Source organism: Manis javanica, chromosome 11 (genome assembly GCF_040802235.1).
Source record: "Manis javanica isolate MJ-LG chromosome 11, MJ_LKY, whole genome shotgun sequence".
NCBI lineage: Eukaryota > Metazoa > Chordata > Mammalia > Pholidota > Manidae > Manis > Manis javanica.
The window spans coordinates 117,287,346-117,315,335 of NC_133166.1; the positions used below are offsets into that span (position 1 = coordinate 117,287,346).

At 53.2% G+C, this 27,990-nt stretch overlaps 2 protein-coding genes across 2 annotated transcripts; both read right to left on the reverse strand.

Annotated features, from left to right (window-relative positions):
- Window positions 1-4,884: 4,884 nt before the first annotated feature.
- On the reverse strand, window positions 4,885-6,694 carry COX8A (cytochrome c oxidase subunit 8A). Its single transcript, XM_017643471.3, has 2 exons — window positions 6,506-6,694; window positions 4,885-5,218 (listed from the first exon to the last, which is right to left on the reverse strand). The coding sequence occupies exons 1-2, from the start codon at window positions 6,617-6,619 to the stop codon at window positions 5,123-5,125; spliced, it is 210 nt and encodes a 69-aa protein (XP_017498960.1). The 5' UTR covers window positions 6,620-6,694; the 3' UTR covers window positions 4,885-5,122.
- An 8,769-nt stretch (window positions 6,695-15,463) lies between these two features.
- NAA40 (N-alpha-acetyltransferase 40, NatD catalytic subunit) lies at window positions 15,464-27,909 on the reverse strand. The gene is made up of 8 exons (XM_017643483.3): window positions 27,644-27,909; window positions 21,982-22,077; window positions 20,964-21,016; window positions 18,415-18,510; window positions 18,162-18,320; window positions 17,935-18,018; window positions 17,415-17,492; window positions 15,464-17,127 (listed from the first exon to the last, which is right to left on the reverse strand). The coding sequence occupies exons 1-8, from the start codon at window positions 27,647-27,649 to the stop codon at window positions 16,986-16,988; spliced, it is 714 nt and encodes a 237-aa protein (XP_017498972.1). The 5' UTR covers window positions 27,650-27,909; the 3' UTR covers window positions 15,464-16,985.
- Window positions 27,910-27,990: the final 81 nt, after the last annotated feature.

Here is a 27,990-nt window from a genome sequence, read left to right on the forward strand (position 1 = left end):
GGTGGAGTGTCCTGGAGCCAATGCAGATTTGTCTGGAGTGTGAAGCGCGGATTGTATTCTGAGCTAAATAGGAAGATGAAATTAAAATCACCAAAGGCAGCACTGCTGCTGCGGGCTCCAGAACTCGCGGCAGGTACTTGCAGCACGTGGCCCAGGCTACAGCAGAGCCCTCGGCATCACTGCCCCTCCACCGAGCCTCGGTTCAGGGCAGACTTCGGTGTCCTGCTTCCGGCAGGAAAACGTGCCCCTTGGGACCAAGGCCAAAGTCTTAGGATCTAACTTTGGACTCCGTGCTCTACTGGTTATGGGAAAACGAGGTCTTTTTAAAAGAAAGGAGTTGATAAAAATGAAAACAGGTAAGTGGTTGTCAGCGTTTAGGGAGGGGGCTGAGGCTGGAGGGAAAGGAAGTGGGTGTGACTGTGAAAAGGACACCGGAGGGATCCTTCTGGAGATGGAAACGTTCTACATCTTGACTGTATACGAATGTCCTGATTTATGCTGTACTGAAGTTTTGCAAGATGCAAGATATTACCAGTGGGGGAAACGGTAGAGATCTTTCTATGTAATCAGTAAAATTGCCTGTGAATTATCAAAAAACAAAATGTTTTAAAAGTGCCAAGGCCTTGGATGCTCAAGATGTTATTTAGAGAGGTTACAGTCTGGGACTCTGGCTCCCAATTTGGAATTGGGGACCTTTCTCATGTCATGACAGTGAGCTTTTAGCACTCGAGAGGCTGTGCCCGATTCCCAATCAGACAGATCCCTCAGTTCATGACAGCACAGGAGTGGACTGTGACAGGTTTTCATGAGTTATGTCCATGTCCAGAGCAGGTGCAGTTGTGTCTGGGCTCACCACCCAGCAAGCAAAGCCTGCAGGGCCTTCTCAACAAGTGCAACAAATGCCAAATCTGTCCCAGCAACAGTGCAAATTACTTATTGGGTCATTGAACACTCGGGTTGCTTCCAAGTTCAGGCAAGCAAAGGGTCCACACAATGCGGACCCCATGCCTACAAACTATTCATTCCTTTTCCTAATTTTAACAATGAAATCTGTAACTGTCAATCAGATCTTCAGTTACTAGAAGAGAGCTGGAATTAACTAAATGAGCTAAGACAGCTGATGACAAAAACATGATTTCTATTTGGCTTTTCAAACTTTTGAAAGTAGCGGTAAGAAACCACCCCTACCTCCCTACTTCGATGATGGAGTGGGGGAGGGGGATAGGGGGAGCTGGGGTTGGGACTAATGGTCAGGACAGGGAACACAGCTGTCAGGAGAGCAAGAAGGAATCCCAGTAGTGGCCCAGTGTTGGACGACAGCCAGGCAGCCAACACCAAGTAAAAACCTACCTCCAACGGTGCGGGGCTTGAAGAACAGACCCATACCCTCAGACTACAAAGAGCCGGTAAATGCGGGTCCTCTCTCCTACCTCCTGCCCAGCCCTCTGCTTCCCCTCTTGTCAGGCAGGATGGGAAGGAAGTGGCCAGAAGGTTAATAATAGCTCTTAACCCTCATTCCATCTCTCCTGTTACTTCTACCATTTTAGGATTTTGAGTATCCTGCATCTAAAACCCAGCTGCACATTTGCCAGGAGGCATCAGCATAGCTCCAGACGTTTATCTGTGCCTCCCAATTTGCCAACACAGAAAAGGTCCAGCGCTGCTGGCATTGGCTGCTGAGGCCTGTCGTGAAACAGGTAGCACTGGGTTCGCTGCTGCGGGATACAGTTGCTAAGGTGACAGGCAGCAGCCCAGGACCTCATCTTCCACAGTGCTAACAGCACAGATGCCTCCTCACAGCCCTGCTGGCCTGGAGCGTGTCCAGACTCCAACTCCATGTCCATAGCATTCTGTCAAGCAGAGGAAGAGAAGCCCCCATACCAGGGCCCAGGGATGGTCAAAGCTCATTTGCTAAGGAAGAGCTTAGAGAATAGCACTGAGGTTCAGTGGAGGCGCATGGCTTCCAGGCCCACCCAACCACTTCCACTTCTCAGGGAAGGGGGCCAGGCAACAAGGACATAGCACAGAGCCTGGGACAGCCACAGTCCTCACAGAGGTGATACCCAGGAGAAAGCCTTGAAGGTGAACCAAAGATAAGGGCAGCAGTCCTTTCCAAGGCAGGCTTGGGAGTCAGGCAGCTGGCCAGATGGGAAGAGTAGGGGCATGCCCAGCCCCCAGGTGGACCTCTGAAACTGTTGCGGCAGGCAGCCGGCCCCAAAATCACGGCCAAGCATTTGACAGAGCGAGGCCAGGCTGATGAAGCTGAGTAGGAGCTGCACCTCAGAGCTGCTCGCTGGGTTGATACTTGCCTCTAGGATTCAGGCCACGTAAGGCAGAATGCAAGCAGAGGAGCGGCAGAGGAGGCAGAGGGAGAAACCCCTCAACCCCACGGACACCACCCTCACTCCCCAGTGCGGCAGTCCTGGAAATGTCTCACATTCTAGTTCACCTCAAGTCTGGGTGGATCACTGGTGCCAGCCCCTCCCGTGAGAGCCTCCCAGCACCAGGGGAATGATACATTCGTTTTCTTAGTGCTAATGTAACAAATCACCACAAACCTAGTGGCTTACACAAATGTATAATCCTAACAGTTTGAGAGGTCAAAGGTCTGGTATGGGCTTAGTCCAGGTACCTGACTAAAATCCAGGTATCTGCAGGCTTTGTTCCCTGCCGGAGGCTCTGAAGGAGAACCTGCTTCCTGCCCATGCAGGTTGTTGGCAGAATTCAGTTCCCTGCAGCTCTAGGCCTGCGGCCTCCTGGATTGCAGTCCACTGTTCCTGATTTTACAGCATCTGCCATGCCTGTGGCCTCCCCCACCCACTGTCACTCTGGAGTGGACACCCACCCGTCCAGACTCAGGATCTGACAGAACCCCCAGACACCCGCCTACAAAAAGCTGTTGGAGTACAGGGAGCCTTGTTTTCTCTACAGGGAATGGCCCCAGGGCCTCTGATCTGATTAGGGGTGAGAAAAGGACACTGAAGGATTATCAGTGGCCACACTGAGGACCAAGGGGAAGATGGGGGGTCAAGCATGACAGGTCACTTGCACCCTAAACTCTCACTCACCCCCAAGTGTATGACCCTGAGTGCCACTTGTGCTGTGGGACCCAGCAGCCTGTGAGAGATCAGAGGAGCTGTCAGGCTTGCTAAGGGTTTCCTCAAACCAAGTCCTGTCGGACTCACCTATAACTGCAGGCTTTCCCGTCAACATGAGGGTGGCTTTAAGATGCACAGCTCTGGGCTGGAATAGTCCTCCTGGGTCTGGGGACCATCATGTCCTCTAGGGTTCTGGGGCACAAAAATAGGGGACACCCAATTAAAACAAAACCCTTGGCAGGGTAGGGGGGTTACCATTAAAACTCAAGAACAGGCCACTCTCCTCTCCTATTGTCATTCTTATTGTGAGGCAGCCCATGGCCTTATCTATACCCAGAGCAACCCTGAGCCAACCGAGGGTCAAGCAGCTCTGAGCCCTCTGCTCAGGAACAATGAATAGGAAAGCTTCCCAGTGAGGCAAAGGATAGAATAACCCCATTGTTTGGGAGACCTGAAGCCCTTTCCCCAAAAACAAGGGAGGTATTGAGGTACCTGCAGCTGACAGGTGTGTGCCCCTCATTCAGCACCCAAGCCTGGCTCAGTTCAGCCTTTCAGATCGACATGGGCTCTCCCGCTCCACTGGCAAATACCCCAACCCGTGCACACCTTCCAGCTTTCTAGGTGCTGTCCCTTCACATGCAAAGGATGGTTTTTGTTAAAGTAAACAAGCCTTTTAGGAGGCTGGCATCCAATTCCCTACCCTTCAGGGAAGCAGCCATTGGCAGGAGCAGAATTTGCCACAGAATCAAGGCACTGGGTCCCACTGGCATCACTGGGCACCACACTGAATGGCCAGTAAAGACTAGACAAAGGGAGAGCAGAGCCCACCTTCAGCACCTAAGTCAGAAAACAGGAGCCCTGCAGAGGAGTGGCTGACACCCAGTGCCTAACACCAACCACTCCCTAGAACCCCTCATCTCTCACCTGGCATCTTTACCCACCATCCCTGCCCCAGGTGTCCTGGCAGCCTCAGATCCACAGAAGACACTGATTGAACCTGTGTCTACTCAAAAAATACCCACATCATCCCAGCAAAGACACAAAGGAGAACTAAAGCTTTGTCCTCCTCCAGGTGGGAGGCCAGCAGGTCTGAGCATTCCTTCAAGACCCTGGCAGTCAGAATTCCAGCTCAGTATGAAGCATGCATCCTCTGAGATAAGGAGGCACCCCCAACCCCCAGGGAGAATCACTGAGGAAGGGCCCTGGGGATGGAGTGGCAAATTCCCCAAGCCTAGAAGGGGAGGCGACAGGGAGGCAGAAAGGGACAACAAGGAAGCCAGTCCATAAGCATTTACTGATACAGTGCTAAAGGGAAAAGGGCCCGAGGTTGACATAAAAAAGCAAGATCCTGTAAAGTGCTCCACCTCCAACTAGGAAGAGGAACAAGCACCTGGGAAGTTGCTGGAGCACCGACGAGGACAGGGAAGGCTGGCCCTATAGAAAAAGGACTTCCAGCTGCAAAGCTGGCCTCAGTAGGGGAGAATCACAGACACACACACCACCTTGAGCTTGGCACAGCCAACAGAGCCGTAGGGGATGATCACGAAAAGCTGCCCAATGACAACAGGGTTTGTTTTCCTAAGAAGCCAGAAAATATTTAAACACAGGAAAGCATGCAAAGGGAGCACCACTTCCAGGCAACAAGGACACTCACAACCTACCACAGGGCAGCCAGCCAGCTGGGACATGCCCGCAGCCAGGCCCTCCCCACACCCCCATCCAACACCATCCTCAGCTCAAGTATGGAGGCAGGAGCCCAGGCCAAAGGCACGATGAGTTTCTGAAGCAAGGTTTAAACAGACTTTATTGTTGCAAGGGGGGGGGGCTCTACTGAGCAGGGCTTTATAAACCAATATATGTGGTCCCAGGATGTCACCATGGAGAGGTTGAGAGGTCATGATTGCAGAAGAGGTCACTGTAACTGAAGGACATGATCCAGGGGAGGCCGGCCAGGAATGCAGCAGACATGATCAGGACAGGCCAGGGGTGGTCAGGTCACAGGGGGAGGGGGAGGACAGCCCCCTTCACTCCCGCTTCTTGTAGCTCTCCAGGTGTGACAGGACCCAGCCCGATGGCAGGAGGAAACACAGGAAGCAGGAGGTGAGCCCAATGGCGACATCCTACACAGAGCACAAGAAAGAAGGAACGCCCAGAGTAAGGATTCCCCCAGGTTCCGGTATCCAGCCATCTTCCCAGGCAGCAGAAAGCCACTCTCAGGGGGTGAAGATTCAGGCTCCGAGGAGGGACATACACAGCAGATCCAAGGCCCGCCACCCTAGGCCTTGAGGTAAAGCATCAGATATCAGGGCAAGGACTAGCCTGGGTTAGGATCTGTGCAGAAATCCACCCCACTTTGATAAAATGAAGGGACAGAAACAAGGACGTAAACCTGTTTAAAGGCTGGTCTGCTGGGAAGCAGGAACCTTGCAGAGACCACTAACTAGAAATACAGCTCCCCCTCATTGCCTTACAAGCCTTCCCATCTCCTGTCCAGGACTGCTATTCAGCCTTTGGGGCTAGGCATGCAGGACTTTTTACAGCCACTTCCATATTCCCTAAGAGCAATCTACATCAAAGCACAACTTGGATTCAAACTTGTGTTCAAATTCCTTTGTTGCCACTGAAGGTGTGACTTTTGACAAATCAATACACTGCTCCTAAATTTCAGTTCCCTCAATCAGTAAACGGTGATAAAGGCCCCTTCTTCTCGGGGTCTCTGGGAGGACTGCATGACCAGCACAGCAGTCTTAGCACAGTGTCTGGTACCCAGCAGGCACCCAGCAGATGCCAGTTGCAATTATTATAACTATTATTTCCTCAATCGCAGCGCTCTCCCGGCGCTGCCCCAAACTGGAGGTCCACTAACCTGGATTCTGAACACTCGCCACTGAGAAAATGCATAAAAACGCCAAATTGGTGAAAGTCATAGGTTAAAGTCTCCCACATTTCTGTAATTCCAAGAACTACAAGGACCTACTGGGATCCTCCTCACCCCGCTTCCCTAACGATCAATAGCGGGAACAACGATTATCGTCGCTGACAGTCGTCAGGCGCCTCGGTGAGCCAACGAGTAAACAGGCTCAAAGAGCGCTAAGGGCTCGAAGCTGCACGGCGAACAGGCGACAGGGCCTGACCCGAGATCCTGGGCCTGACTGGGCAGCGATGTCGCCCGGGCACCGGCCCCTTGTTGGCGCCCAGACCTGCGCGGCCGCTTCCCCGGGCGCCGCAGGTCGCGAGCCCACAGCGGGACCCCGCGCTGGCCCGCGGCGTCTCCCTCGAGTTCAAATTCCTTCTTTGCCCCCGTGTGACTTTTGACAAGTCCATGCACTGCTCCTAGATTTCAGTTCTCTCAACTACCAAATGGGGGGTGGGCTTTTTTTCTCCCGCACCCTTCCCCTCCCGCTCACCACGGTCCCGAGCTGCTCCCGCGGCGGCTTGGAATGGATCTGGGCACGCGGCACCGGCAGCCGCCGGGCAGGGCCAGTCAGGCCCCTCAGCAGCAGCGGCGCCAGCACCGACATGACCACAGGATCCTGACTGCAAAACAGGGGCCCAAGGTCGGGAAGTCAAAATGGCGGCCCCGGCCGGAAGTTCCGGAACTGGCGCTGTCTGGAAAAGGCGACCCGGAAGTCCCTCGGAAATGACGCAAGGAGGCACCACACGCCTTGTCAATTTTTGGCGCTTTCCTCGAAACAACCAACCCACGCCATCCTACCCCCGACAGGCGGGGCACGGAGGGGAGCTCTTTTCGGTTACTCACCGACCTCAAAGCAGCCTTTCCTCATGAGTGACATCGAAGACCACCCAATCACAGAAGCCAGGAGCCTAGGCGGTACTCTTCACTCCTCCCCCCATTCATTCTCTTAAATCTTCTCTCTATTCACAAATCCCCCCTCCGCCGCGCCTCCATTATTTCTGGCTGGAACTTCTGATACTAACCTCGTAATTGAACACTCCCCATTAGTGTTACCCCGTCCGATTCCAGTCTTCATGCCGTGGCAGCGACCTTCTGTCTTCCCCCATTCTTTCCTTCTTTCTTCCTTCCCTCCCTTTCTATTTTAAACATACATCTAACCAAGTCATACACCTACTTTAAAAACTTTGTGGCTCCTCATTGCCTACTGAACAAAGTTGCGATTCCTAGATGTCACTGTCCAACCTCATCTCGAAATATTCCTCACCCTCCTCCTTGCTCACTAGTCCTCCCCACCCCCTAAGCCTTTGCTTCTTTGTATCTATGTTCTACCTTGAACACTTCTTCAGTTCTTACCTAGCCCTAGTTTTTCTCCATGCCAACTCCTACTTCCAGGCCTCCACTTAACTGATATAGCTTACTTTATTCAACAAATGCTTAATAGCCCAGATTGTGCTAGGAACTGTTCTAGACAGAGTGAACAAGGTGTACAAAAAGACTCCCTTATCAGTGAACTGACAGTCCAGAGATGAGAGACAATGAGCAAGCACTTAATGAAAAGCTATCGAAAATCCAAGATGTGATAGGAAATGACAGGAGGCACTGCATCAGGACGCCTTCACTGGCCACCCCAGGCCTGTGCTGCCTCTGTGCCCAGCTCTCCATCCCTAGACTGGGGGTTTAACTGAGGGCAAAGCCTGTGTCTGGTTCACCACTGTCTCCAAAGAGCCTGGTGCACATCAGACTACTCAGAGAATCTTTATGAATTGCAGGAGACTAAACAATATTCAAGTAGGTAGGCAAATAGGAAAAGGAGTGAGGGGCCAGTCACTGATCCAGGCTTTTACTTGTACAATCTCATTCCATCTTCACAACAATGTCACAGGGATTTGCTATTATTATTTCAAATTTTTTACAACTGAGTAAATATCCCTGGAGAGCTGGGTGATCTGCTAGTCATGCAAGCAGCTACAAGGCTGCCCAGCCAAGATTACAGGGCAGGTCTATCTGCTCCAAAAAGCTACTGCAGAGAGGGAATCCCCAGAACTTCGTTTTGACATCGTGGTCAATAGCATCAAAGGCTTTGGCAGGGAGTGGGTGTGGAGTGGGGTTGGCAACAGATTGGGAAAACTGGAGCATTGGAGGAGAAACCTCAGCCCCATGGGGGCAGAGAGTAGGGGCTCACAGAAAGATAGCAATTGACTCAGTGTCTGGTACCCAAACAGCAGGCTGAGGCTGAGCTTCTGGAGAGATGGGTTCCCGAACCTGAGTGATGCTGGACCTTCTCCACCTCCCCCATCCCATGCCTGGGTATTGTTAATGTCCAGCAATCTCAGCCCAGCCCCACTCCTAGCTACCAGGCCTCCCGCCCTCGCCCTGCCCTGGGCCCTGGCAAACAGCCCAGGACCGATGTGTCTAAGCCCCACCCCATCCCCATCCTCATCCCAAGAGGCACAGCCTAGGGGCACTGGGCACTAGTGGCTGCCTGCCACTGGGAGAAGGAAGGGGCAGGGGCCTCCCCGCTGCCCTACTGGGCTTTCTCAGACCTTTGCCCTATGACCAAAGCAGTAATGCCCAGATTAGAGCACAACCAGGCAAGAGGTCTAGAGGTACTTTAGAAAGGGCTGGGCCTTTCTGTGATTCCCGGGGTTACTCCCTGTGGAACAGGCACATCTGTGTTCTGTCCCAGAACTCTTCTCATGGTCCCCACCAGAGAGGAGAAAAGAGGCTGACCGAGGCTAAGTACCACAGCTGAGTCTACAAATACCAGGGCAGGGTTTGCACCTAGGTCTGTCTGTTGGTTAATTCCAAAGTCTGCTCTTCCTGCAGCCCCCCAGAAGTCCATCCCTCCCCAAAACCAGGGACAGTCCTTCACCAAGACAGCAGTTCATCTGTGTGGAACATTCGTACAATGAAAACACTACATAGCAGTGAAACAACAAACTACAGCTACAGCGTGGATGGTTCCCACAAACCATGTTGAGTAGAAGAAGCCAGACATAAATTAGCAAAGACTATGCGGTCCTATTTATATAAAGGGCAACAGCAGGTAGGACTACGCCACTGGGGTGTGGGGAGCTCAGGTAGTGGGGAACCTGGGGGAAGAGGGAGGGCACAGGCATTAGAGAGGTGTGATGGGGCTTTTGGGTGCTGGTTACACAAATGTGTTCCCCCTGTGATTATTCCGTTACAAGTGGCTGGGCATTCACGAATTGTGCACATTTCTGCATGTTAAATACACATCAGTTTAAAAAAGTTCTAAAACAGGCAAGAAAAATGCAAGGAAAACAAAACATATAAGATCTTGTTTCTCTAAAACAGAAAAAATATCTAGAGATACACACAGATAAAAGTCTGGAAGAACACACGGAAATTGTAAACAGTAATGTTCTCTAATAGTGATGGGAAAATAAGTGATTTTTGGTCTTTTTCTGATGCATTTCTCATGATTGCACAATGGGTACTTCTTTCGGCACTAGAACAAGCAAGCAGGTAGAGGGCGGTTTGTCGGTCGGAAGGAGGAGGAGGTTTGCCCCTGGGGGTGACACTCTCTGGGAGGCAGGGACCTTGGACAGGTTTCCACAGGGCAGGGATCTCCCCTGATGGGCTGGCCACCACTAGGTTGCCTCCAAGGGTGCAGAGCTCACTTTCCTACCAGGGGACTGCCCTGCCTGCCACACTCAGACCAGGGGGTCTCTCCCCGCATCAAGGTGAGGCGTTAGAGGTCCCAGCCCAGGCCGTGGCTCCAGTCCAAGAACCCCAGCTGTTGCCCCCAACTCTCTTCTCCCTGAGTGGGGCAGCAGGGCTAGATCCCAAGCGTTGGGGATGGACTGGGAAGCTAGTCCCTACCTGAGACCAGCTTCACAATCCAGGGCTCTCGGGCCCTGATGGTCACGCATGGACTGGGAAGATACCAGGTGCCCCATCTTAGAGCTGGCACAACCCCACTGGCTATATACATTTGCTGGGGACACACTGGGTGCCGCCTCCCCCAGCCCGGCCCCTGTCCATTAAAGCCTCCAGCCCAACAGTGCTCTGTCAGACGGGGCTTGTGAGGCCTGGGGAGGGGGCTGCACCCCAGCCCTGTAGAGCCAGCAGGTGTAAGTCCCTCAGCTGCCCAGCACCACACCTGGAAGTTGCCACCTCCCAGATCATCTGACACAGAGCTGGTGAGAACCTGAACTAGGGTCTTGTTTCTGCACCTGTCTGGACTCTCCTGGCATGTTGAGCTCGTGCTGGGAACGTCGAGGCACTGGCCAGGGGAGAGTGCTGAAGGTGAAAACTCACCCCAGGGCTCTCATTGAGAGCCACTGTGGCCTCACTACAGGCCCATGAGGCTGTCCCCCTGGAATGGGATAGCAGCAGAAGGCCCAGGCAGAGCTTCAGGAAGGGCCCAGTGTCCAAAGGAAGGGGGTTCCAGGGGGGATGGGGCACAGTTCCAACACCGATTTGCTGGGTTACCTCTGGAATGTCCCTTTCCCTACCTGGGTCTCAGCTTCTCTGTCTGCAAAATTGGGCCTTGCAGAGTCCAGAAGAAGAAAGGGGTGGGAGGGACCAGCCACATCAGAAGAAAAGGGCTGGTTTGGTAACCTGAGCCAGCACTGGTCCAGGCAAAGCAAGAAGCCACTGGGGCAAGGGTGGGCACAATCCCAGAGGAGGCGTCTGCTCCTCCCGGGGACAGCTGTCACCAGGCACCAGGCATCCATGGACAAGCCCTGATGCAGCTGTCGGGGGTGGAGCGACATGGGTGGGGGGGGTGTAGGCTGGGGGTAGGGTGCTATTCTTCCAGGTGCAGCTGTCCCAGCCTGGGCACCCTAGGGTCATGCAGCCAGCTGGAAAGGCGCAGCCACCAGGGCACAGAGGCTGTGGGGTGGGGAGCACCCAGTGAGAGGCAGGTGGTGGTTAACCCCTTCTGGCCCACGGCCCACAGCCGGCGGCAGGGTGTGACCAGGATGAAGTCAGCTGGCTCTGTGAGACAAGGACTGGGGCCTTAGTGAAGTCTAGCTTCACTGCGGTGGAAGGTCCACCCCTACCCTGCAGCTGACCACCCACCCTGACCTGGAGGCCCACACTCTGCTTGCGACTGCTCCCCCACACCGCGCTTGAGGCGAGTGGGTAAACTAAGACCTAAAGAGAGGCAGGGCTGCTAGGCCGATCACCCCTAGGCACACCCAAGGCCTCCCCTCTGGTTCTCCCTCCCCAGGGCATCACGGTGGGCATGGGCCAGAAGGAGCAGTAGGCAAGCCAGGAGCCCTGAGCAATTTCAGCACCGTGACACTCAAGTGCTCAGTGGAGCGTGGCATTGTCACCAATGGGACGCCATGGAGATCTGTCACCACTGCTTCTACAAGCTACTCACAGAGGTGCCACTCAACCCAAGACCAACGAGAAGATGACCCTGGTCATGCTGGACACCCTCAACATTCCTACCAGGTTCACAGCCTTCCAGGCACAGGCTGTTGCTATCAGCCTCTTGCCCAACCACTGGAGGGGAAGCAGTGTCCCAGAGCCCCCAGCCTCAGCCCTACCCTGCTGTAACCCTGCATCCCGACCCCTCTGCCTTCTTGGCCTTCTGCCTGGCCTCAAGTCCAAACCCTGGGTCTCCTCTCCATCACCAGACCCCTGATCTTTTGTCCATCCTATATCCCAGAGCCAGTTACTCATTCCTTTTCCTTGTTCTCAATACCTCATCTTATGGCCAAATCCGCAGAAGGCACTAAGACCATGCACCTGGCAGTCCCGTAACACTGCACCCCCACCCCTCCCCACTTCCTGTATGCAACGCAAGTGGACCACCCCAGGATTGCAGGCCATTTTATTGCTTCCCCACCTGCCGTCCTCCGGCTCCCAGTCTGAAGCTCCCTTTTAACCCACTCCCCAAGTACCAGGTCAGGCTCCAGGGAGGACAGCAGTCACAATGTGCCAATCTACGAGGGCTATGTGCTGCCCCTCGTCATCCAGCGCTAGACCTAGTAGGCTGCAACCTGTCTCGTGAGGATCCTCACTGAACATGGCTACTTCATCACCACTAGGGCGGGGTGGGGGGCAATGTGCAACAGTGCCCTCCTGTGCCAGGGCAGGACCACACAGCAGCACAGGGCCTGGGGCACCACGTTCTTCCAGGACCCTGGAGCTAAAAGTCCACTGTGGAAGAGGGCTGGACCCAGTCCCCCAAGGTGGCTGCAGCCAGCTCTAGTTCTGCCTCCCCTTGGCTCATGGCTGTGACCCCCAGCCCCTTCTCCAAAGTAAAAAGCCCCATTCCTTCAGAGGCTCCAGGCCTCTCCTTTCCCTCAGGGCCTCCTCCTTTCAACCTTAGACTGGCCAACACCGAGCACAGTGACGTCTGACCTGGGCCCAGCGGTGGCAGCCCTCATCTAGGAAATGCAGAAACTGCGCACACATGTGCAATGGGAGGGCTGCCACAGAGGCCCCTCTCCCTCTCCAGGCGATGGGATTCAGAGCACTGGGTCAGAGGGGCCAAGCCGGGCCAGCAGGCCCCGTAGCCAGGCCATCCAGCAGAAGCCAGGCGCACAGCCCCTCTCCTCTAACCTATCACCCTTTCTTCCCCAGCCAGCTGAGTGGGAGAACACAGGACATCAAGGAAAAGCTGGGGCACATGGCCCTGGACTTTGACTGTGAGCTGGCTGTGGCCGCCGCCTCCTCTCTGAAGACCAGTAAGTTGCCTGATGGGCAAGTCATCACCATGGGCAGCAAGCACTTCCACGGTCCTGAGGCCCTCTTCCAGGTTTCCTTTGGGGGTAAGCTCTGTCCCCACAGGATGGCCACTCCTGGATCTTGGCCTTCTCCACTCCAGTCCCCACCTTTTCTCAGCAGTTGCCTGCATGGGACAGAAGTAACCTCTCTCAGGAGACAGTGCCCCTACTGGTAGCGACAGCCCAGCTTTGTCCCTCCAGGCAAGCCCTGAGGGGGAAGACAGGATCTTGAGACCAACAGGTTGCCTGCCTTGCCAAGCACGGCATCTGCCAGGACCCACCAGATGACCTGCAGCACTATCACTGAGTGTGACATCAACATCCATAAAGACCTATATGCCAACAGCGTCCTGTCTGGGGCACGAGCATGCGCCTGGGCACTGCAAACTGGGTGCACAAGGAGATCACCGCCCTGGCCCCCAGCACCATGAGGATCAAGGTTGTTGAACTGACCACTTTTCAAAGCAGTAGAAACCATGTGGTGACCACGCTGCTCATGGGACATGCGGTCCCTTTCACACCAGACCAACTGAAACAGAAGCCGTCTTGTCCAGCCATTGTGCCCCTTGCTCCTTGTGCTCATCAAGAGGTGTGGCATTTCATTCAGTGCCACTTAAGTGAAGGAGCCTGAGCTACAACTGGAGGGACACGTGGAAGGAGTGGCATGAAGCAGCCCCTGTGGAAGACCAAGGAAGGGCCCAAGGGACTTCGGGGGGTAGGAGAGGTGGGCACAGGCCCCAGCCGGCAGGGACGGAAGAGGGGCCCCACACCCTTCCAACTCGGCTGTTTACCCAGCACCAAGGGGACGGCCATCCCAAGCAACCTCTTCCTGGGATTAAAACAGCCTTCAAGGAACAAAGACCTTGGGGGGCAGAATTTAGTCACATGAGAAACATGTATACAATTAGCCCAGTGAAATTCTCTCCTCCCCAAGGGCCTTGATGCCTCCAAGATAGGACAGCAGCCCGACTGCCCCCTATCCACACGGGGACAGCGACCACATGCTGGTACCTGCTGGACCACTTTAACCCTGCTTCCCTTACCCCAGATCATTGTCCTGCCAGAGCAAATACTGTGTGGGGCTGGGTCTCCACCCTGGCCTCCCTCCCCACAGCCCAGATGTGATCTCCAGGCAGGAGCTCGATGAGGCTGCCCCCGCCGCCCCATATCCACAGGAAGTGCTACCAAGCCCCAGCCCCCAGCACACTTCCTGCCTCTCCTTCCAGCTCTCTGGGTGCTAGCAACCTCTCTGGGAGAGAAGCCGGCAGAGCCATCAGTCACACTCAAGGGGCCAGAGCCCCCCCCCCCGCAGAAACTCTCCTGTCCTGTCAGGCCTGACGTGAGTTGCCATTTCTTTGAACCGTTGTCTTTTGTGACTGGAGGGAAGAGGGGGATAGTCTTTTTAAGAGACAAGAGTATTCTGACTAACCCAATATAGTAAAAGGGGGGAAAGAAACCACACTCCCAACTACTCAACTCCTGCACAAGTGTACTGGAATTTACGCATGGTCACAGACATCAAGTGTCACAATGTCTGGTTTGGGACCCTCTTTCCAGGACTTAAAGGGCACCCCTCAGGAGAACTCCAGCCTCCATCCAAGGCTTCTGGAACGAGGCACAAATACACGCATTCAGTCTCAGTTCCCGCCTCTGGCTGCTCACCTGACACCCTGAGGCTTCCTCCACAGGGAGGGCTGCGGGCCTCCCAGCATTCAGGCCCAACACTGGGGCCGTGTGAGGGTCAGGGGCCTGCCCTAGGCTCACGCTGACCACGGCACTCCAGCATTAGGAAGCCATCCCATCCGCTGAACAAAGTGTCTTTATTTGTCACGTACAAATACAACCAATGCAAAAAGAGATTACTTTTCCCTTTGATTCCAGTGATAACAAGTTGCTAAAGAAAAAAATATGTGTATCAAGTTTATCTTCAAAGTTTCTTCTAAAAAAACCGGAAAGGGTTAAAAAGAACCATACACATCATATACATACTTGACATCAACGAAAATAATCTGAAACAGGGTGGATACAACTAAAAAAAAAAAAAAACCTTAAAAAGTATTTCACATGCCCAAACAACAAACAAAAAAAACCTGGTACAAAAGGCCTTCTGTTTCTTAAAACCAGGACCCAAGACCTGGGGGACGTGGAGAAAGCCTGATGCTGGAGAACTGAACGGACTCAACACCAACAGAGAACAACCTGCTGGTCTCAAGGCAGCGCCGCCCCCGCCGGCCCCCGCCTCCTCAGCAGCTCGGGGAAGTGGCCGACAGAGGCTGGACGGGCAGGGCATGGCCCCAAGTACCCCGCCTACCGGTGGGCTGGGTGCCAGGCATCCCCTGAGTGGAAAGAGACAACATACACTGAACTCACCTTATGTGGATTTACACGGGGAGTTCCTTTTGGTCCCCTTGAGTGGGAGGTATCAGAAATCCATGCTCTAAGACAGTAAATATTCATCATTCTGTGTCTGAGACAGAGATTAGAGGAAAAACTTCCTAAACATGGGTCTGTCATTCCATGATTTTTGGGAGCCCACCAATGCCCTCCCAGTAAAGAGAATTCTCCCTTCAGGTAAAATCCCCTGGGGGCCAGCAGGGTAGGAGCAAGGGTGGGCTATTCCAGTGTAAGGCTGCAAGGCCCTCTCCCAGGGAGTGCCACATGGCACGGCTGGAGGAGTCAGGAGCCACGCAGAGGGCTTGGCCGGTGGAGGAGGCTGTGGGCACAGGCCCCTGTGTGAGCAGGAATCTGGGGACGTTCCCCGAGCACAGACTGCCTGAGGCAGGGCAGAGGGTGGGTGGGAGCATACTCTGAGGTCAGACGGACGGACCTCCACAAGGGCAACTTCACAAAGGCTAAAACCTTGAAGACAGTCCCTAAGGCAGAGGTCAAGGACGTCCAAGGGGAGGCAGTAGGTGCTTTTTCCTGGGTAAGGATTTGGTCATTTTCTTCCCTGGAAGGGGACCAGGGCAAGGACAGGCTCTGACCCTGTGCCCTCTCTGTCCCATGAGAGGGGAGGAAGGCCTTCTTCTCCCCCGCTCCAGCCTGCTGCCACAGGGTGACTCCAGAGCAAAGCGGCTCTTCGGCCCCGAGAGGCCTCCCTGCTGCAGCCTGAGCAGCCGGCCAGGGCAGGACACTGCTGCCCCACTGAGGCGGTGAGCGGGAGGCTGGGGGGTGCGGGCCAGGAGGCCTGCTGCTGGCTGGGGGCTCTCTGAAGAGGGCAGGTGATGGTGGGGAGGGAGGCCCACCTTCAGAGAGCTATCAGCACCAAGATATGAGAGGAAGTGGCATTAAACAGCCAGGAATTAGGGGGCCTTCTGGGTAAGATGAGGGGCTCCCTGATGTTATTCCCTGCTTTGGAGTACGAACCGAGGTATATGGGGTCAGGGTGAGAGGCAGGGCAGAGAGTGGTGTGGGGCAATGGGGAGGGTCAGGCAGGACCTCTGGCTTTTTTCTATGAATAAAAAACTCGAATCGCTGCCATGGGATCAAGAGGTTAAGCTCAGAATGCAGCCAAGTCCAAAAGCCCAGAGAAGCATCGCCCCCATGCGGCCAGGCCCCATTCCGTGCCTTGTTCCCGGCCCTCAGCCCCTCAGACTGCGAGGGAAAGCGGGAGGCAGCCTTCCTCCTGGAGTCAGCTGGCGCCTGGGATGACTCCACTCCAACTGTGGACCGATGAACACAGATACAAAGAGCTCCCCTGCGTCCCTGCGTCATGGCTCAGAAGACCTTCCCACAGCCTCCATTGGCGCATTCTGTCCACGCAACATGAGCTTCCCTCTATGCTCCGATCTTACATTGAGTCCACTCCTCTTTGGGGACCAGCCAGACCCCAACCCAAGGCTCCAGGACTTTCATAAAGGTGGGTATAAACAATCCATTTGTGCAAGTATGTGGGGGGTTTCTTTTTTTGCCAGGGGTGTGGCAGGGGGCTTGTCAGGAATCCAGCTGCAGAGAAGTTGGGGAACCTTACGCTCAAGGGTACAAGAGCCGAGGGGAAGGCAGCCATGAGAGGATGCACTTCATGCCCGAGTTCTGCTAGCTCTTCCCTCAGCAACCTCTCCTCTCTGTGCCCTCCAGCACTCTGCTCTTCTAGGAGACAGGAGGGGGGCAGCTCGGACCACTCCTCCCAGGATTCTGTGCTCTCAGGGTGCAGCCTGGCACACGCAGGGCTGAGGAGGCCCTAGCTCTGAGGATGCCTGGCACGTGGTGTGAGACCGGAGGAGAGGACAGGCCTTGGAGAGGGCATTCTGGCTTGGGAGTTCAGTGGCAGCAGCCCCCACAGTGCCCGCCTGCATGGGAGTGTTGGCTATCCCCGAACTTGGTCCTTCGGCTCAGGATCTCATAGGAGCAGTCTTCCCCACAGCAACCGGACATGCTAGGTGAGGAGTCGTCGACTTCAAATCTGCAGGGCGGGCAGAAAGAAAGGGTCGGTGCAGGCGGCCACTGCTGTCCTCCTGGCCTGAGAACTTTCCCATGAGCCACAGTCGTGAGAACCCCAGGGATGAGGATGCAGAGGAGGGCAGGGACCAAACCAGAGGACACTCCCATGCCATGTCCCCAGTCCCCAACCCCAAAAGACCACTGGCCCACTCGGATGTCAGGATGAATGGGGCCATGACCAGGAAGAAGGTGCCAGGGCAGGCACCTCCTACCGCCCACTGGGCTCCACGCCAGGGCCCAGCTCCTTACTGCAGTGCTTCTCTGAAGAACTGGTAGGCACCATGATTGTGCTTAAATACTGTTAACATAACTTTCTTCATCTGTGTGCTGAGAAGAAAGAGAGAGCACTTCTAGAAAGAGAAACAGATGCTAAGTCATACTTCCTCTCTCTCTGCCTGCTGTCTCCCATTTGCTCCTGAGAAGCTTCCTCAGCCCAACTCTAGCCTCTGTCCTGAGCACCCATAGCACCGGTAAATGCGGCTGATCAGACTGCACAGGCACCAGGCCCTCCACCTGTCTCACTTCTTTTCCACTTCCCCTCTGCATCCCAGTTATTCAGGCACAGAACAGGTACTGAGAAGTGCTTGCTGCACTGAGCCAAACGCACATATTCTGGAGTCACAGCAGGGCAGGGATTTTCCTACTGACTGCGTTCTACTTGCCTTTCACCACCTTCCTCTGTGCCTTGTTCCCCCACAGAGGCTCAAAGACCCGTGCATGCTTCGGGGGCAGCTCCTTCCGCCTGACTGACGCAAGGGGAGGCCCTTACCTATTGGCCATGAGCTGCAGGATCTGTATGAGGAACTTCCCCAGGCCTTTCCGCCGCACCTTGCTTTCCAGCTGCACTTCATAGCTGGGCGAAGAAAGCAGAGAAGTGAGCGTGCGGAAGCAGCAGGGCCTGTCAGAGGAGCCTGCAGCCCCTGGCCCCACAGAACCAGGAAGGCAGGGGACTTGGGCCCTCGACTGAAGTGTCCACCCCCAAGCTGGGGTGCCTACCAGTACAGGACTTCATCCCCGCACTCCACGTCAAACCGGAAGTGAGAAAAGGCAACAGGGACGGAACTGTTTTCCCAAGCAATGAGGTACCAGGCTCTGTCATCCGTCATTTCCTCCCGTTTCTCTCGGTCCTTCCAGCCCCACTCACTTTGCTCATACCTGGGGAATGTGGGGGCAGTCAGGACCGGGAACTCCGGAGACGGAAGACAGCCTGGGGAAGAATGAGGCTCCCCTCCGGGCGGGGAGCACTTACAGGGTCTGCATGTTGGTCTTGGTCAGGTCAAAGGCCCAGTCCACGGTGGCTGGCTCCAGTCCAGATACACGCTTACATTCAATGGAGACATTTAACCTGAGAAGAGGAAAAGGAGGCATTTGGGGACAGCCACAGGCTGCCCTGAAAGTCTGAAAGCAAAGCACGTGTGGTGTCGGTTAATCTACAGAGAAAAACCAAGCCTATACCCTGCCTTCCCAACCCTAACTAGAGAAGGTGCCTGTGAAGGAACCAAGCCTTTCAGGGCGAGATTAACAGCTGTCATCACCAGCCCACCGCCCTGACCTCAAGTCCCATTTCCTGCTTCCCCTGCACAGCCCTTATCGGCTTGGCACTTTGTCAACTTCTATCCCCCTCTGCTACCTCTTTGTCCTCTCCACCCTCCCTTCTGTACTTTGCTATAACGCTTGAGTGGTCTCTATTCCCTTAATCTCTACCCTTAGGCATTTTGCCTATTGCTTTAATTTCTGACCTGACTTCTCCTGGAGCTCCCATGGGACCCCTTCCTTCTTATCTACCAATCTCGCCTTCAAAAGCAGCTGGGTGATCTCAGGCCCTTCGGGATGACCACGGCCCCTGCCCCCGCTGGGGAACCCTGCCTACGGCCTCCTCTGAGGACACAGAAGGTGCTCTGGGCTGATCAAACAGGGTTGAACAGGGTCTGACCCCACGCTGTTTCCTAAACTAACAAATGTCGTAGGTGCTAAGGCATCTTGATCTATTTACTTCTAAATGAAATTTAAGTAAATTACAGTTAAACTAACTGGCCAAACTGAAATTATGTCCTCTAGGTGGTGCCACATTTGAAAGGACTGACTGAGGCCAACAACTCTTAAGTCCTCACAGAGCTCCCATATCAATACATCCCAGCGGCCTGTGACACTGCCCCTCAGAGGACATTCCCATTGGAATCCACCATCCCCTCTTGGCTGGCTTATCACGTGAGCTGCTCATGGGCTCAGCCTTATATGTTTGGAACTTCTTGGCTCTGAAAAGTCTTCCTTTCTTTTTAAGTAGGAACCATGGAGCAGTCAGAAATGCCCAAACACAGCACTACCTTTGTCTTAGTTATGTATTTTCCAAAGGCTGGTCTACAGGTATAAATTCTCCACTAATTGGAGCTCCTTAAGTACATGAAAGTAGGATCACAGGCACACAGACCACACAAAATCCCAGGCACCAATGGAGCCCAGAGTCAGCTGGCAATGCCTGCTTCAGAGCTGTTCCATTTTATCTGGAAGTCAGTGGGAATGTGGAACACAGAACACTAAGAGCATCACAGGAAGGGATCTATCAACAATGTCAAAGGACTTCCCAGAGGTTGAATGACAAAGCTACTAGAGGAACCATAATGCATCTGGTCAGACAGGAAGAAGAAAAAACCAGTGTGAAGCTATGAAATTCAGATAGCTACAAAAAGCAAACAGTGTCAGCCACTAAAGGCTGTGCTTCATAGTTCATGTGTTTGCATTGTCTATCTTGTTCATTAAAATACACCAGCTACTACTTACAGAACTGGACAGATTCTCTCCTCTTTAAAATAGCCTTGCAAGTTCAGCATCACCACCCCATTTAACAGATAAAAAAATGAGGCTGTATTTTACTACGCTGACAGACAGTGACTGTAGTGGAGTATGTGGGGGGGACTTGATAATAGGGGGAGTCTAGTAACCATAATGTTGTTCAAGTAATTGCACATTAATGATACCAAAAAAAAAAAAAAAAGAGGCTGTGACTTGTCCAAATGTAGTTAATATGAGGCACAGTTCTGATTTAAACTATAGCTACGATTCTCTAAAACCATAACCCGTTTTCCCTAAGCCAAAAGCATCTCTGGTAAAACAGATTATGCTTTCTATTTTATAAACCTAAAGGACAGAAGGGGGAGGAGGGTTTTAATCCAGATCATACAGTAAACTGGATTAGTAATAACAGCTAACATTGACCTAGCTTTTTGTATACTCCAGGTGCTAATGCTTTGCAGCTAATCATCCTGGCAGCTCCATTAGGAAGATACTATTATTAGACCCATTTCTGATTAGAAAATTGAGGCACAGAGAGGTTAAGTAATTTGTCCAGGGTTGCACAGCGTGTAAGTGGCTTTTAATAATTATACTATGTACTCAGGAAAAGAGCACCAGATTGGGAATTAAAAGCTCCCTCAGCTGCCAGGGAGGAAGTCTGAAGCTCAGAAATCCCATTCAACTTCTCTCAGCCTCAGTTTCCCCTATATAAAATAAGGAGTCAGCCTAGATGGCTTTTTAAGTTTTTTTCAGTTCTATGATTCTTCATCTGCAGAGAATACCAAGTCTTAAAGAGACATCAGTCCAGGACTATGCAATCTTTGCTCATTTATGGATCCTTCTATCAATCCAAGGGCAGGGGTTCATATCAACAGGAATTAGCCATAGTTCTACTTTTTCAGATCATGACAAAGAATGAGAAAATTTGGGTCTGAGGGAGCCTACTCTGGAAAGGTGGGTTCCTGAAGACACTCAAGGAGACAACAGTAGGAATAACTAAACACTCACCCATTTCGATCATATTTCTTGAACACTGGGAAAGTCTCCAAAGGGTCTCCAAGCTGTGGAGGGAAAGCAGAGAGGGTAGCACAGGTGCACGCGGGGCAGGGTAGCAAGCTCCCTCTCAAATGCGACGCTGTACTGCCCACATGGGAAGGCCCAGCCCTGGGCCCAGGAGCAGCCCTTGGAGGGCCCTCCATCTGCTTCAGCTCTGAAATCACAGGTGGGGCAACTTTGGTAAAGAGACCAAAGAGAGCTCAGTTAGCTTCATTCGACGGGGTACAAAGAGTCTTTCCTAGTCCAATACCATTACTGGCCTGTGGGCATAAAGCCTGCTCACCGCTCACCTGACCCAAAGAAGGGAAGCTACTGGCTCCCCACTTGCATACCTCCAGGAATCCCCCTGCCAACCTCCCCTGGGCAAAACCCAAAATGGAATAATCATGTCCCTGAGCCACATCCTTACGCGGACTGTTTACTGAGTGGGCAGAAAGCATAACAGAGAATGGGATATGGACTAGGGCAGGTAGGACGAGACTCTCAGGTTCAGCTTTGTCCCCTTCCCAGTTGGGCCATCTGGGGCTCATGGCCACGCCTCCCAACTGTGGCCCCTTGATACCAGGATGCTACACCCCCTGGCCCCAGCAAAGCCTCTGGTAGTTTATGGAAGTCAGTAAATGTTTGAAGAAATGAGTGGGAAAACTATACCACATTTTACCAAGGAGGTTTCCACTCCAAAATGCAAAATCCTAACAAAAAGTTCTCTAGGCCTTCTCCTAGTAAGGAAGGAGACCCACGGAGACAAGCAGCCGTCTCCACTTGAATCCACATTTCCCTGCACACCTGGGCCAACTGCTGGCCTTCCTTGCAACTCTCCAGGCTGGGATCATTTTCCCTTGGCAGCAAGGAGGCCACAGAGGTGAGGGTGGGTAATACAATTTGGCCACAGGGTGGCGCCAAAAGAAGCCAAATTAAAAACCAAGCTCAAGTTCCAAGAGGAAGGGACTGGGAGGGAGGAGAAAGTCACCCTGTTGGCGGCGTCCACTTTGGCACAGACAGCATCCATGGCTGCTCGTTCCTCCAGCCGCTTCTGCTTCTTCTCCTTTGCTTTGCTTGACTTCCTCTGCAACAGGGAAAAGCAAAGTTGGCTGGAAGGGCTGTGGCCAACCAAAGACTTGACTTTCCTTTGGAGGAACCGAAGGGTCTGTCTCTGCATCCACGGGCCTGGCCTTGGTGGCAGGAACTTCCAATCGTGGCTGCCACACACTTGATGGGATGGGAAAGACCCAAGTGTGTGGACATGAGACCTTGGGAGCATCACTAGATTTCTCGGCTACCTTGTCAGTAAGAGCACTGACCTTAGGGACTGTGGGGTCACTGGAGTACCCTGTGAGAGCACATGACAATGCCTGCAGCAGAGCCTGGCGCTTAGCAGGTGACTAATAAATATTCATTCATCCATTTCCTCCTAAAGAGGAAACTCATTTTAGACACATTCAGGCCAGGTTTCAGGGAGCTGCTGGCAGCTGAGGTAGCCACTGATACTGTTCCTCAGTATAAGTGTATTCAAAGTCTTCTCAGTGAATTCCAGCATCAGGAGACAAAGACCTGGTCTGGTGGTAGCCCCTTTTACAGCTGGGTCCCCTCTAGGCTAGGGCCAGGGCACTCTGGCTTAAGGAGCCGGAGTCATTCCCCCAGAAGGCCAGTGAGTGGCAGGTACACCACACACCCTGTAGCAGCAAAGGCACAGTGAAGGGCCCCAAGGGGTTCACCTGGGGACAGAAGGCTTTCCACACGACACATGGCCCGCAAGGCCAAGTTGCAGGGTTCACAGGAGGGGGCTGTCCTTGCATAGAGGGGCAAACAGCGAACTGCCCATCAAGAGCAGATCTGATTTTGAGGCTCTTGTGGGTCTCTCTCAGGCTAAACAGGGAAAAGAGCCCAGGCCCTGAAGTCTAACAGGCCTTATCCAAAGGTCTTTCTGCTCCTCAGTCCCTGCAGGTCTTCAGGACTCTCTCTGAGCCCCTTTCCTCTGGGGCCCTTAATACCCCACTGAAGGAGTAAGTCCATGAGGGTTAATATGCCATGTGCTTCACAAATGACAGCCTCATTCTCACTGCAAGGAGGACCAGAGCAGCAGGTGCATCAGAGGTGCTTGCCCACCCAGCCCGAGGCCAGAAGACACGCATGGGCAATGGCAGTCAGTGCTGCTTTTCTCACCTCCCACCTCAGGTCCCTGAGCCCACTGGAGAGAACTTACTTCCCCCAATCACACCTTAGCCCTGCCAATGATTGGCCCCAGAAAGGGTGAGATGAAAAAATCAGCTGCTGGGAAAGTTTCTCAGAATAAATTCCTCCCTCGGTTCCCCAAGGAATGACACCGCTTAACTCCTATCCTACTTCGAGCAACCAGGAGACGAGAGCTCTGATACCAGGAACTCACAGGAACTGCTCTCCTAGGTATGAACTTGCCCAACACCAGCCATTTACTGTCTGGAGGATAAGCACCTGCTGGAGGCCAGGCTAGATCCCATTTCTCACCCTAGAGGAAGGACAGAAGAGAACAGACTGTCTTCATGCTGCTGGGCTCTAGAGAGAACGGGCCCCTCCACCATACAGAGGTTTCAGAGCATCCATCTTTCTCTGGGAAGGTGGGTTTCAAGACAACATCAAGAGATCCACTCAGCTTGCACAGTACTCTCACAAACACTATCCAGTTCAATTCTCAGGGCAGAAACTGCACCTCCCTTTACGCAGGAGGAAAGTGAGGCTCAGAGGGATGGCGTAACTCATTCAGAGTCCTGTGGAGAGTCGATGGCAGAGGGGCGACTCAATCCTGGGGCTTGGGCTGCAGCTCCAGTGTTTGTTCCACCAGCCATGCTGGCTCCCACCGGGAGAGCCTACATCAGGGCCAAAGGCCTTGGCAGCCCTGCCAAATAAGGTCAGGATGAGACCTCAGGACCCAAGGCAGCCACTCGGTAATCAATTTCTCAATGCCTTTCTGGCTTGGTCACAGCTGACATGACATGCCAATACAGAGCCACCCCAGGCCCTGCCTCCATACTGAGGTTGGGGTAAGGAACAGGGAAACGTCAGAAGGAAGGTCTCCAGGGCTGTGCAATGGGGCAGAAAGAACACGAGCTTTGGCATCAGTGAGCTAGACCAGTGCTCCTCCTGCTTGTAAAAGCAACTCCATCTCCAGGAAAATGGAGATGCAAATGCTGGCTTCCGGAACAGCTGTAAGGCTAGGTCAGAAGTCAGCACACCTTCACAGCGGAGGCAAGCTCCCGTCCTCCACCCTGCATGCTAGCTTTCTCTTACCACCACACAGAGCTGAAGGAACAAAGGTGCTACAAGGAAAGTGCGACTCGGGACCCAGAAAGCACTGAAACGTGGGCTCCCTCCATGGCATCTCATTTCTAAGCACATGAAGGAAGTAATTCCCAAGCACAAGCAGCAGGAGGGCCAACCCCGGGCCACCAAGAGATTTATGGGCTCATTCATGCAGGGGAACAGGAGAGCCTCAGAGTGAGGCTGAAGGCAGCCATCGCCCGAGACCATAGATAATGAAAACGCCCTTTAGCGCTTCACTGCCTGCACACAGGGTGTCAGGCGGGCTGCAGAGGCTGGGCCAGACAGGCAGGGGCTCGCCCTCAAACCTAGCGCACACCAGGAAAAGTGGTCTCCCACTGTTCCCATTAGCTCTGCCCTGCCTTGTGGAGGTAAGGCTATCCTGCAGGGACACAGGAAATTCTCCTAATTAAAATGGGAAATAAGTGCAGTGAGCAGCAGAGCTCATTGTGGTTAAGTGTCTTTCCCAAGGGAGCTTTATATAATAAAGAGTGCGGGATTTTGAGTCAAGAGACCTGGATTTGATTCTCAGATCTTCCACTCACTCAGTAGCTGTGTCACTTTGGGAAGTTACTTAGTCTCTTTTCAGCAAGTTACTCAGTTTCTCTGAACCTCAATTTCCTCATCTGTAAAATGGGTTGGCAATGCCTAGGCTCACAGGCTGTTGTGAGGACAAAATGATTCAGTGTACTAGATATAAAAATTCTTTATAGTGAGGATTCACCAGTATCAGATGCTGCTAGTGCTTCAACAGATGGTTCACCTTTATCTTTACAATAACTTGACAAGTTATATGTGCCCACTTCCTTGATGAGCAAACTGAGGCACAAAGAGGTGAGAAAACTTTAGGGTCACAAAGCCAGTGAGGAGAATTCTCAGGTCTTCCTGCCCACCCCCTCCCTCCAATCCCACCAGACTACACACTCCATGAGGTGGAGGTCACACCTGCTTTATGGACACCTGCTGAGCACCCAATGCTTAGAGAACAGCAGGTACTCAGTTCACACCTGTTGAATGAATCATCCAAGATTCAAAGCCAGGTCTCAACTCTGAAGTCCATGCTTCTTCCACTATATCAATTACACTTAAATGTCACCTGTTCGTATAAAGTATGACATCAAAGCTGTTTTCACATGCAACTGTGAAACTCCTGCCCTTGCTATTCTTATCAAAGTAGTATCTCCACAGGCAGTTCTATGAGACTGCCAGAGGTCCATCGAGAAATTAGAAAGCATAAAACACCCAGATAGGGGCAAGTAGTACTTCCAGAAAAGGGATATGGTATTTCTTAGCTTTTCAGTGTCAATGCCTCCATCCCACAAAGTACCCAGGATCCAAAAAGAACCTGTTTTTGGCAAAGAGAGACAGACCTAAATTCTAATTCCTAAAAGGCAACACACATGTGGCAGCAAGGGTGAGACAACTTGGAAGAGAATGGTGCTCCATCTGATGCCATTCTCACGTAGCCTGGGGCCAGGCTGTCACACTGAGTAGGGCCCACCATGAACGATAACCTTCTGATGACCTTCCTGACAGATGATGGGAATCCACAGACCCCACCCGTGAGGAATATGGACAATTCAAGGCTTCCAGCTCTGTGTCGGGGAGTAACCACTCAAGTCTCTTTTCTGAAATGAGGTTTATGCCAGAAGAGACGAGGCAGGGGCCATTCTGGGAAACACATCAGTAATGTATGAGTAATAACATCAGGGCCTTAAAGGAAGCAAGGATCACATTATCTCTGAGGCCTGCTATTTCAGCTCAGCTGATGAGGAAGTGTCAAACCAGAGTGCCAGGCTATGCTTCTTGTTTCATGCTCAGCCTGTAGTCGCTGATGCTGGGTAGACACTTACTGAGTGATCCTGGAGACACCGTTTCAAAAGAAGCTGGGGTCGAGGACCTTTCACCAAAATCTAGGTTATTTATGCCTAAGGTCTTTGGACTTGCTTTTCTACATAGGAAGTACGAAGCATCCAAAATTCCTTGTTGAAACATAATGAAATGTGCTTTGACATGGATTAGGCAACTATTTTTGTCTAACAAGTCAAGTTGTCCAGTCAACTATCTGAGAGAAAAAAATCTAGGTTAATAACAGTAGTTTAAACCCAATGGGTTAAAAATAGCACAAATCTATTTTAGATAACTAAAGTAAAAAGGCTGAGAGTATAGGTAAAAATAACAGCCACTATTTAAGAGGCACTACTTGGCTACTTACATCCACTAACTCATTTAATCCTCCCTTGTTTCCTAAGGGGGAGGTATCATCGTCCTCATTAGAAAAATTAGGAAATTCAAATTCAGAAAAGCCTTGTTACTGGCACGGTATCACACATGCTGTTAGCCAGAGAAAATTGGGCTGGAACTGAGGTATTTCTGGCTGCAAAGTCAGGGCTCCCTAAAGGTAGTGGAAATTCCATGTCACAACTGATACACACAGTACCAGGCAGGCCAGTTACATTTCTAGGAGTGACTGATGCTGCTATCATTGGGAGTTAAGAAAATGAACTCAACAGAAACGTGAATAACTTCTGCCCACCCTCTCTCAGCACATGCCAGGGATGGGCATGAAAGGCATCCCCAGGCTACCTTCCACAAAACAGGTGGCCGCTATCCATCTGCAGCTGGGTCATCCTCAGTGGTCCCCCACCAGCCTCCTGCCCACCTTCCCCATGCAAAGCCATGCGCAGTACTAAGACTTCTAACGACCCAAGTAATAAGAACCACTTCATTGCATCTAGGAGGCTTTTCCTTTGGAAGGGAAAGAAAATGTTTTAGGAGAGGTTTGCAAAGGGTGTGGCGGAACCGGCTTCGCTGAGAATCCGAGTAGCGGGAAGCGCATCGGCCCGGGATCCAGAAGACCACAGTTTGGGTCTGACCCCCCTCACTGCCTGAGTGACCTTGGCTGAGTGCCTTCTTTTCTCTGGGACTCAGTTTCCTCCAAGTCAGGCTTGGCCTAGGATATGGGAAGCCAAGAAGCCGGTGACAGCCAGGTGATGGCTGACCCCTGGGGTCGGGGATTACCCCTGGGACCGCGCTGGGGGTAGGGAAGGCCAAGAAGATAACGGGGCAGCCAGGAAGGCAGGGCGGGCGACACGCGAGGAGCAGGGACCCCGAGGGGGTGGGGCCTGGAGAGGGGAGTTCTCAGGGGATTCCCGGGCTGGGCAGAGCGGGGAGGACACACAGAATGGGGGAGTCCGGTCATGTGGGGGCTGGGGATCACGTGAGGCCGGAGGGGGGTCAGGGTCACGGAGGGGGTTCAAGGAACAATGGGGGCGCAGGGGGCGAGGGGAACGGGAAGCGCTCCTGGCCCTCGTGTGTCCTCTCCCTGCCTCACTCACCCCCATGGCGGCAACGGCGGCGGCGGCCCTCAGCTCCTCCTTCCCACACTTGCCGGCAGGGAGGCGGCGACGGCGGCGACAGCGACAGCGGCGACACCAGAGCGGCGGCGGGCCCCGCACCGCGCATGCGCCTCGCGGCTCCCCACGCGCTCTGGCGGGTACCGCGCCGGCGCAGAGCCCGGGGAGTGAGCGAGCGGGCGAGGGCGCGCAGGTGGAGAGCCGGGAAGGCGGGCCGAGGGTCTCGCACCCAAAAGAGGCGGGAGGCACGAGCAGCGTCGCGCTGGGAATGACGTACGCCCAGGCCCGCCCCCTCCCGGCCAGGCTGTGTCTGTAGCTATGGCAACGGC